This window comes from Trichoplax adhaerens, genomic scaffold, assembly GCF_000150275.1.
Source record: "Trichoplax adhaerens TRIADscaffold_5 genomic scaffold, whole genome shotgun sequence".
NCBI classification, from domain to species: Eukaryota; Metazoa; Placozoa; class Uniplacotomia; order Trichoplacea; family Trichoplacidae; genus Trichoplax; species Trichoplax adhaerens.
The window spans coordinates 2,244,376-2,254,844 of record NW_002060947.1 but is presented as its reverse complement, the minus strand read 5'-3'; the positions used below and the strand labels follow the sequence as shown (position 1 = coordinate 2,254,844).

At 32.3% G+C, this 10,469-nt stretch overlaps 2 protein-coding genes across 2 annotated transcripts; one reads left to right on the top strand and one right to left on the bottom strand.

The window, feature by feature from the left end:
• Positions 1–503: 503 nt before the first annotated feature.
• TRIADDRAFT_63941 (uncharacterized protein) lies at positions 504–4,198 on the top strand (the record flags this gene model as incomplete). The annotated part of the gene is made up of 7 exons (XM_002112784.1): positions 504–633; positions 1,511–1,609; positions 2,107–2,255; positions 3,142–3,228; positions 3,564–3,679; positions 3,862–3,922; positions 4,091–4,198. 7 exons carry the CDS (start codon positions 504–506, stop codon positions 4,172–4,174), a joined length of 726 nt encoding a protein of 241 aa, XP_002112820.1. The 3' UTR covers positions 4,175–4,198.
• Positions 4,199–4,547: 349 nt separating this feature from the next.
• Positions 4,548–9,371, bottom strand: TRIADDRAFT_56353 (uncharacterized protein; the record flags this gene model as incomplete). The annotated part of the gene is made up of 14 exons (XM_002112352.1): positions 4,548–4,643; positions 5,390–5,500; positions 5,681–5,749; positions 5,880–5,948; positions 6,021–6,079; positions 6,171–6,228; positions 6,380–6,449; positions 6,561–6,634; positions 6,766–6,865; positions 7,056–7,156; positions 7,308–7,340; positions 7,501–7,582; positions 7,814–7,891; positions 9,238–9,371. 14 exons carry the CDS (start codon positions 9,369–9,371, stop codon positions 4,548–4,550), a joined length of 1,134 nt encoding a protein of 377 aa, XP_002112388.1.
• Positions 9,372–10,469: the final 1,098 nt, after the last annotated feature.

The following is a 10,469-nucleotide window of genomic DNA, read 5'->3' as shown; positions in this document are numbered from 1 at the left end:
TTGGCATGTTGATAAACAACTGTAGTATACTACTATATACTGTAAAATGGTGTAAACTGACCGATTATGTAATTCATTATTTTTTAAATTATTCAAACTAGCCCATCAATAATAATATCAATCAATAAAGGCATAAATTAGTATAATTTAAATATTTAATCAAATGTCGGCCAACTTGTGGGGCTAGCCTATAGTCACTGTGTACGACACTACGTATAGCACGTACGAGTAGTAAAGGGCACCGCCCATACAGTATTGCTACAGTCTATAATTATCCGTTACTATGAAATTTTCCATCATCCTCTACGCAGAACGACTATAACTTGCAGCAAATGGGAAATACCGGCGGCAGCCCTTCCTCATCCGCTTAAATTGCTTATCATATTACGGTCACTGCAGTAAATTTGATCTCATCCAACTTTTCAATCTCAGTATAAGCTTGGATTGATCATTATCGACAATGAAGTATTAACAGCATAGGACGTAACTGTTTTGAGTGCAAAATGACTAATAAAATGAATACAGCTTCAAGAACCTGCCAGTTGGCAGAGGAATGTGAACGATCGGAAGATTATGAGGCATCATTACAGCATTATATGAATGGAATAGAGTTAATGATGAAAATTTTGGAAGGTTTGAAAGAATAGCTGCTTAGAGGATGCCACTATGTTTGAAGTGTAATAATTCCCTACTGTTAAAGATCGGCTAGCCATTTACGACATAGAATTCTAATGTTAACGTTAACGTTAGGACATGAAAATTATGAGCGATGTTGAAGTCAACATACAAACTATGGCGTCGTTATTTTTTCTCCAATGGCTTGTTATCGTTATTTATGTTTCGTTCAGAATAGATAATGTTAGGCAACATGAATAATAACAAAGTGACAAAAATTGGTACATAGTGTTTACTGTTGGACCAGGGAATACAGTACTAAAGGAATAGGACCTGATGACATCATGGTTTTGGGCCATCTAACCGAACATTACTTCAAATGGATCACTAAACTGGGCTTGAATAACACAAATAAATATTAATTATTAAATTGTCTTTGCTCATAATTTTCATGTCGTAAGTTTTTATTACAGTTTTATATCGTGAAGAGATAGCTGACCTTAAACAATATGGAAAAATATGGTAGAGGGCCTGTAGGCAGGAGTAACTCTACACATTTTTACCAAGTCTCAACAGTTACAATGTTATTGAGCTAATTTAATTTGAAAGAAAATTGTATACTTTAACCTTGCTGTTGTAGCTGCCGTCAAATTATCTACATGTTATACTATAATTCAAAATGAATGCAAGAAACTTTGTGCAAATTTGAGGCATACTTTAAAGGAAAAAAATAATTTTAAACATGATATACTAAACCTTCATATCACAAGATTAAAAGTTCTGCAATGGCAAAAGTAATCTACAGCATTAGTTATGGTTATCAGAGCTAGTATAAATCCCGCTACATAAAACAATCAGCAATGCTAATTTTCTTATAATGCTAAAATCTTTTTAGATACCAAAGATGAGCATCAAAAGCTATTCATTAGAGATAAGGTGAAGAAGTGTTTGAATAGTGCTGAGAAAGTCAAATCAATTATCGCTCAGAAGAAAGGTACACAAATTGCTAATATAGAAAAATTCGATAGTACTTAATACGTATATAACCTATACTTCTAATTACTATGGTAATATTTTTATTATAGTTAATTGAGTAATCGTAATAGTAGGTTAGGGTTTTTGAATATCTCCACTAATAAACTGTACCTTGTCGATTTACATTATCAACTATAACGATAGTTTTCGTACAGATAGTCAGAAATAAGATTTAATAAGCAATTTCTTAGCAAAGTAGAAACGAAATATTACTATTCATCTGTGTTATTTAGAATATCCTTGTACCTCACTATATTGGTATGAAATACATTACATTATAATGATAGTAGAATATGGTGCAGTCTTTATTAGTAGCCAACTGACTCATGCTAACTCTAATAATATAATCAATAAAGCTTTACGGATTAATAATTTTTATGATTATATTTTAGTACTATTTCACTTTATTTTCCAAAAGTTGCACTAATTTCTAGTTTGTGAATTTATAACTATTAGCTAAAAACAAACACTCAAGCCAAGTGACACAGGAAAAAATCTCTGATGGATCAACAGGTTATGACTACGACACTATCTTCGACAGGTGCCTTGATGACAGCGTAACATCGGTGGAAATCGATGACCCCTATATTAGAAACTCTTATCAGGTTAAAAAATTTTTCGGATTTCCATCTACTATAGATTAGTCCTGTAAACGTTATTGTTTGTAATAATATACGTAGCTAAATTTTAAGCCTGCATAAGTAAATACAGATAGTTTATTATATCACAATTTTCCGATATGAATAGGGTTCGTATCATATTTATTGCAACATTTTGGGTTTTCTGACGGATTACGTAGTACAGTATTCGATTTATTTAAACATGCACCACCTTAATGGAGGGAACTAGATTTTATAATATCAATCAGCTTATCATTTGTAAGAAATGTCGTTACTATAATTCTTATAATGTGACTTTTAAACTCTGTGCTTATGATTAAAATTAGATAATTAGAGTTTGTTAGAAAGTCTGTAAGGGCTTCTAGAGGTAATTATAATTTTGGTACTGCAGATCACAAACAAGTGATATATTGTAATATCGCAGTAGTAGGAAATTTCTACTAGGTAATGATTGAATGTATATTATCAAAGCAAAAATAAGACACTTCTATCGTTATTTCCACAGGCAAGCAAATGCTCATTAAAGATCTTTACTATACAAATAATAATTTTACCATTTGATTTATCAAAAACGCAAAAAGTGCTTCGATATTACTGTATTAAGTATGCGAGGCAGACAGGCAGATAGTTATGGAAAATGCTGTATATTGTTTACTCCTTGGCAATGGTAATATCTATGTTCCGTTACGTTCTTGTTGAATTACTGTTAAGTATTAATAGTAGCTGTGAAAGTTCATATTTTTTGATTTCAATATTAAAAAAAATTCTTAGTAATGGCTACGCTGAAATTGTATACAGTAATATCCTCTAAACTGTTTATCATATTAATAACGCTTAGTACCTCATATCCAAACATGTGCAATTTACCTAGGTGAGAAATCTAGTACGAATTTCTGAGCTGTTATTAAGGAAGACAAAAGTCAAAAATATTACTTTACTAACCGGTCAAGAGTTAGAGGTTAGTCGTTGTTTTCTTTAGCTGAAGCTTTCATAACTATTTCTAGTAAATATATTACAATCTTTATTGCTATGGCATGCTTTTAACGTTTCTCATGAAAAAATTGTCGATGTATTTAGTTATAACTGATACTTGATTAATTAACGTTACCGATTGATTATACGCGTATGATTCTTGATTATAACATAAAATTTTGGATTATACGATTGGTTACATGATTGCTGTATTAGGGTATAATTACGGTATAATATACCGGGTATTAACATCAAAAATTATAAACTATCTGCTATCTTTGGCTGTATTAAATTTGATCATATACATGAATTCATTTGTAGAAGGACAAAAGACATACACAATGTACACACCTGGAAGAATTACGGATGAGCCTACAGAGCCATAACGTAACATTTATGTATTCTTTTTCGGACACTTTACACAATAGGGAAATAAGGTAAGCTTTTCTAGGCGATCCGTACTCTCAGCAGTGTTGATGGTTATCATTTGTTATTAATTCTAGCTGTAGATTGATTCATTATCAGACAACCTTTCTAATTGTAGTTACAGTTGTAATTATAAACTTAAATGAGACATTTTATCAAGATCTAAGTAGTCGATATTAATTACACTCTTTAGATTTAACAACGGTTGGAAAGTAATAATCGATCGTGGATTAGATTACTTTAAACCGTTTAAGGTAAGCTAGAAGATTCTGCTACTGTACTTGCAAATACGTATATTGCAATTGTATTTTATAGCAATTCTATGCTAAGTGTGTGTGGTGCAAAACCTGGATTTATACTAATATACAAAATATAGAGACCTCATTTTGAAACTCAATGCTTATTATTTTTAAACGGTATAGAGTCAATTTGCGATTGGTTACTTCGACTTCAATTACAGGGTTTGCAAGGAAACATCAGTTACTTACATACGAGATGCTAGCTAAAGTGATGCGATAAATTGTAAAGGTCATTCTGTTACATCCATAGTTAAATTGAACGTATGCGTATTGTGTATTGAGGTCACTTTAGGGACGTTTTGGCCTAAAAGCTGCGTTTTAACTTGACTTATTTCATGCGTGGTACACATGATTCAATACTGTTGCTTGTCAAGCAACTAAAATTTTGGCTTATAAATTTAATATGCGTATACATGTATAATAGCACTTGGTAGTCGTAGTGATTTCGCATTATAAAACGGATTACTTAAGTAAGAAAAATATGTTCATGTTGAATTTGTTTTGCAGTTTTACTTGCCTAAATGGATTTCCATTTCAAGATTCATTTTAATTTATTTTGTACTTGCCTAGTGTATAATATTTAACGCGAATACGGAAACCGTTGATTACAATCGCTACAGAAACAATTCATAACCAATGACCATGCATGTTGCAACATAAGGTAGTTCTCATATAGCTAGAACATTGTACGATGGATCTTGGATTAAGGAATATATACACACCCAAGCAAGAGTACGAAAGTTTTATTGCTAAAATTTTAAGATTCTTATACAACATAAACGTATGAATCATGGATACTTTTTAAAATGCACGATTAACAAACAAATTTATTTTAAATAATATTCTTTATAAACATATTCCAAAGTTTCATTCATTTAAGTACAGTATTTAGTAGTTTATAGTTTTAGTGATATTTCTGCTCATAAGAGATACTGTAATCTAACAGCTTCCCAAGATTTTGTTACAGTCATACTAAATTTGAATAAGGGTTGTTAAAATAATTTAAACTGTACAAGTTATCATCACGATCCCATTTGATATTAACAATAATTAAGGTAAGAATGCCAAATTTGGACATATGATATCATTTTTACAATTCAACAAATCTATGACATCAGATAAAAGTATAACGCCATGGTTTAGTGAGTTCCTAAATTTGTATACGATCCAAGAATTTGCACAGAAAGTGGGGAATAACTAATTCGTTATAAGCCGTGTTCTTGCTTAATTTTTTCCAATTTTACACGTCTCGAATGACTTGTCTAGTTAAAAGAAGAGAATTGATAAATAGACACCAGTCACTCATCGCTATTCATATATTTCACTACTATAAAGAAAGAGTCAAGAGTAAAATTAAAATTTCGGGCAGTTTTATACCTTTCTTAAATCCATAAAATGCTGCAGGAATGCGTCTATGCTAACCTTTCCTGAAGATACGATAACAAGGTGGACTTCAATAATACGCTCGTTTATGCATAATATATTATGAAATATAAGTAATGACTTACTATCAAGGAACTTTTCTGCAAGATCCTAGTTGACAGTTTTAAAGTAATGTTAAAATGTAACGAAAAATAATACAAGGTAAACGTTGATATATTCAATTATCGGCTCTTACTCGCTAATTTTGTTACCACAAAACGATATCAAAATCATAGTTGCTACTTAAAAAGTAAAAGATTAATCCATAACTCAGCAAGAAGTATTCAGTACCTCCGACTTTTCATCAGCGTCGGCTGTTGCAACTCGTAAATTAGTATAAATAGCATCGACAGAATAATCCTAGCAAAATAAGAAAAAATTTTTAAAGATCGTCTTATAAATAGCTACTATGCATACGAAAATAAATGCTTCTATAATCAAAAACATAAACAGAAAACGTAAAGATCAAGTAAATAGACAAGCAACGAACCCGTAAATGTTCTCTTTGGATTTCGAAAGCCTTATCAAGACCTTTTTGATATTCTTCTCTGGTAATGTACTATAAGTAATATATTTAAAAATATAATTTAATTTATAACATAGAGAGGATCGATTTTCTTGCTATGCATACCAATTCAAGAAGGCTCTGTCTACGATTTTCCAATTCTGGTGCTTTCGCTAGGTTCATTCCTTAAAGTTTTAAAAAGCAGTCTTTTATTTCTGTGATTAAAGTTGGCAAAGTATGTATGTAGTATTAATGATCAATGGAATTGAAACGCACGAGCAATGTCTTCACAACGATTCAAAATTTGTTCTCGATCTTCCTTGATCATATGTACCTACGTATGTAATCAAAACACACGGATTGGACCACTAAAGTTGACATATAAAATGTAGAATCTTTCATTCTATACTTCGGTACTGTATACCCTACTTCACGATGACTGACAGCGTACTGTACATGATACCGGCATATAAAGAATTAAATACCTCATCCAGATTTTGGATAAACTTCTCTATTGCTTCATGGTTGCCTCGTAATTCTTTTAATTCAGATGTACTAAGTATTTGTAGCAGTTTATTGAAAAATTGAGGAAGCGTATAAACGTTACAACAGTAAATTTAATACTAGTTATTTAAAATAGTACATAATATGAATAATATAATTTACCTATAGGATCGCAATTTAGGAAATTTAGTTTGCACCTCTGGCTTGTTATATGTATTGTTTTTAAACAACATGGGCTACGCAAAACAGAATCTATTTCAATATCACAACATTCTTTCACAAGTTATAGTGTCCTAAAGACCGTATCACAACGCAAATTTTTAAATAATATGCAGTAATCCCTTATGAGGTTTCTGTAGAGACGTACCGGATTATAAGGAACATCTCCATCATTGACGTTGATAGCGCGAGGCATATTCATATTATTATCAGGTATAGAGGGAGGAGAAGGGTAACTATTGTAATTTCTATGAAAATATCACAAATTAACTAGAATCAGTTTATTGGATTAGTTATTATTTCCTGTCCTAAATACATAACATTTGACATCGAGATTCACTTTCTGAATTGGAAGTGAATATCTGTAGTTCTGCCTGAACATGAGATTTTATTGAATGGCATTATGATACTGTAAATATTGCAAGAAGAATGACCAACCTTTGACTTTGATGAGTCTGCTGATATAATTGCGGAGGTCGTTCTTGAAATTCTTTAACAACCTGTTGTACAGCCAAACCAAGGCAAGAATGAACCATAAACTGTAAAGTAAGACAGATTATTATGTTACAGAAAGATTTATGTAAGAATCTGTGATAAAGTGTAGATATTCATAGTGAGCGTACAATGATTATCATCTAATTCCTGTATTTTACTGATCAAATATCAAAAATTTGTCTTCTTAATACAAACCCCATTAATAGCAGGGCATCCAGTAACTATCATCTGAAGAAAATACAGAATAGGTAATACATATGCGTTTCAATATGACCATATCATAAAAAGCAGCATACAAAATGTTATTAGACCTCATAACGCTATATAAATATCTAATTTTTTCGAGTTCAATACAGTTTAGGAAATCGAAACGTAGTGAAATGGAAACCTGTTCATTGATCCAAGGATGTCGGCATGAAGGGTAAACAGAAAGTATCGGTTTTTCATCAGGAAACTGCGGTGGAAGGTTTCTAAGACCAGAGCAAAACACGTATATATAAATTCGTCTATTTTTCTAACAGTATAAATTAATTAATAAAGCTATGAAGTTAACATTCCCCGTCAATTTACAGCATACGGTAAAGTTAGCTAATTTATGTAAATCATACAAGTCATATCCGTATTTTACAGTTGGTAAGGTCAATAAGTAATTAATAGATTCATTAATCTACTACATACAGCAAAGCAGTACCAATACTTACATATTCAGGTAATACGTCGCATTGTTAGTAGATGAGGCAACGATTCGAAATTCTTGTGATTTAACGGTTTCGGTTACGCTGAGCAAATATGGCGATTGATTAGTTACTATATACTTAGATAGCGGTATAATATAATCATCAATACTAACTAACATTATGTTCAAAAAGACAATCCTATTCTATAGCTTGAATATAAGCGTGTAGAGTACAACAGTTGGTGCGAACAACTTGTCCAGTCCGCTAAAATACTCGTATGTAATTTTTTAAGAATGATTTCATTGAGTTGTATATGGATAAGTGCAAACATTACGACTTTAGGGTTTTATTCTCATTTTATGAACTAAATGTTAATTTTCTATCATAATACAGCTTATGGCTTACTGTAAAGGATATCAATACTAATTTGAAAAGCATAACATTTATACGTATCTACTGCATAACGTACGTTTAATCTACTTTACGCACATAGCTGTTACTCGATACTGTTGAGTTTTTCTATCTTGTATGTAAGTGTATGTAAGATCGCCCAACATCTACATTATTTGACAGTATAATTGCTTAATTTATCAACTCAGAAATGGTTTTATGGTTTGATGAAACAATAGAAAGCCCGTCGATAAATTGCAAGTATTATAAATGTTGGCCGACTGAAATGAGAATATTTCATATTTTGATAAGAATGGTAGCTGTACACAGGAGAACATGTCAACATTCCTTATATTGTACAGTAGTGGAAAAGTCGTCTAGGACGGAATAAAGAGAACATTATACACGTCTATAATGACGGAAAGAGAAAATCAGATAAGCCTGCTCTATTAACTTCGATGGAAAAAATGGCAGAATCGATGCTTCTAACTCGCTGTAAGTCTGATTCAAGCTGAATGACGTCATGTCGAACTAGGGATCTCTAGCGTAATACCGTACTGTAAATATACCTATTCCGACCGAGAATTTAGTATAAGAGTAGTAGTGGTAAATCAAAGTTTAACTGGTCGATTTTTTGCTGAATTGATTATTGAAGTTTGTATTATCGTGAAAGTTTGAAGATAGCAATCTGATTAGGCTACTCTATTTTTATGCCAAGTGATTATAATTATGCCAATATTGTTCTTTCATGCCTGCACTTTCTATCAATGATACAGGAAAATACCGTAATACTATTTACATTGCAGGCTAATACAAGACTGTAGATACTCGACGAGAAATCAATAATAATTCTTCAGCAGTTGGCCTAATCGATGTTATGCGATAATTTTATGCATTTTTGCTCCTTCTATGTCTGTATCAATTCACAATTTTATAACTAGAAATTATACAGCTATACGAGGTTGTATCTTTTGTCTGCCAAGTCATTGGCATTGGATTGCTGACATGGATGACGAGTTGTTGCTAAAATCCAGTTTGTATCGATAGATGCTACCTACTTGTAATTATACTGAAATAAAGAGTCAATTTGCTTCTGCCTTTGTTGTTGCAATGCTGTTATAGGTGGGATAGGAGGAACTTGAGGTCGGTCTTGAGTTTGGCCTGTTAAAATAGATGGAAACCAACTTGCCATCTTCAAATCGATTGAACCATAAACGCGTTAAAAGGAGTTTCCTGCTCGATCTTGTACTTGTACTGATGGCGAATGGGCGAATACTCCGGACAGCAATGTTGAATCGGGTTATGTCATACTGTACTGTACTCTGCTGGTCCCTGTACGGAACTGTGCCATTCTAAGTACAGTACGGTACTCGGTGTACAGTACTGTGCTACCGTACATTCACGAATGTACTGTATACTGTACACTGTATTCAGTAAGGCGTTTCAGTGATGTGGATGTTCAGTACAGTACAGTACAGCCATGATACGCAAGTACAGTACTGTATTTCAAGCATGCGTAGCTATAACTAAAATTGGATTTTGTAGGTGGGTTCTGTCCAGAAACTCCAGATTATTTTGAAAGTATCTGGAATGGAGTCATTAGAGACGACAATTTTCCAATTTTCTCGATTAAAACATAATTGAGTAAAAATTCATCACTCAGTACAGCCTTTGTATCATGATCAACTTACCGAAAGAACTACTAAAGAAGAAATTTTTCCACCAAAATCTCAAGCTAATCCCCTCCAGCTAAACTACTGTAGGCCTTCCTTCCTTCTTCCCGTTACCAAAAGAACATGTAGTATAAAGTATACGAGTGTACTGTGAAAATCCATTTCGAAAGAGTAAAACTAACTTTGAAGATGCTTTAATAAAGTTACTACATTACATAATTTGATGTACAAGATGAACAGTCTTTACGGTATAACGACATCTTATCAAGAGAAAGAAATTCAGCAACTCCTCCATCAACAAGCTGTCAAGTATTTAGTCATTACTGAGCCAAATGCGGCTAGTACGTTTCTTTTCATTGGAAGGCGTAATTTATTAGACGAAATCATCAATCTTATAAATATTAAATATTCCGCTGAGATGGGTGATGTAGTAACACCTTTCAAAATTTTGAATAGAATTCAAGATTTCACCAACAGCTTAAGCAATAAGCCATCACGGAAAACAATTCATTTCGAAGATATTACATTTTTCGAGTCCATTAAATCAATAATTGCAAATCAAGCGAGCTTTGATATATCAGCAACCATGGATAATATTAAAAAGATGACTTTAACTG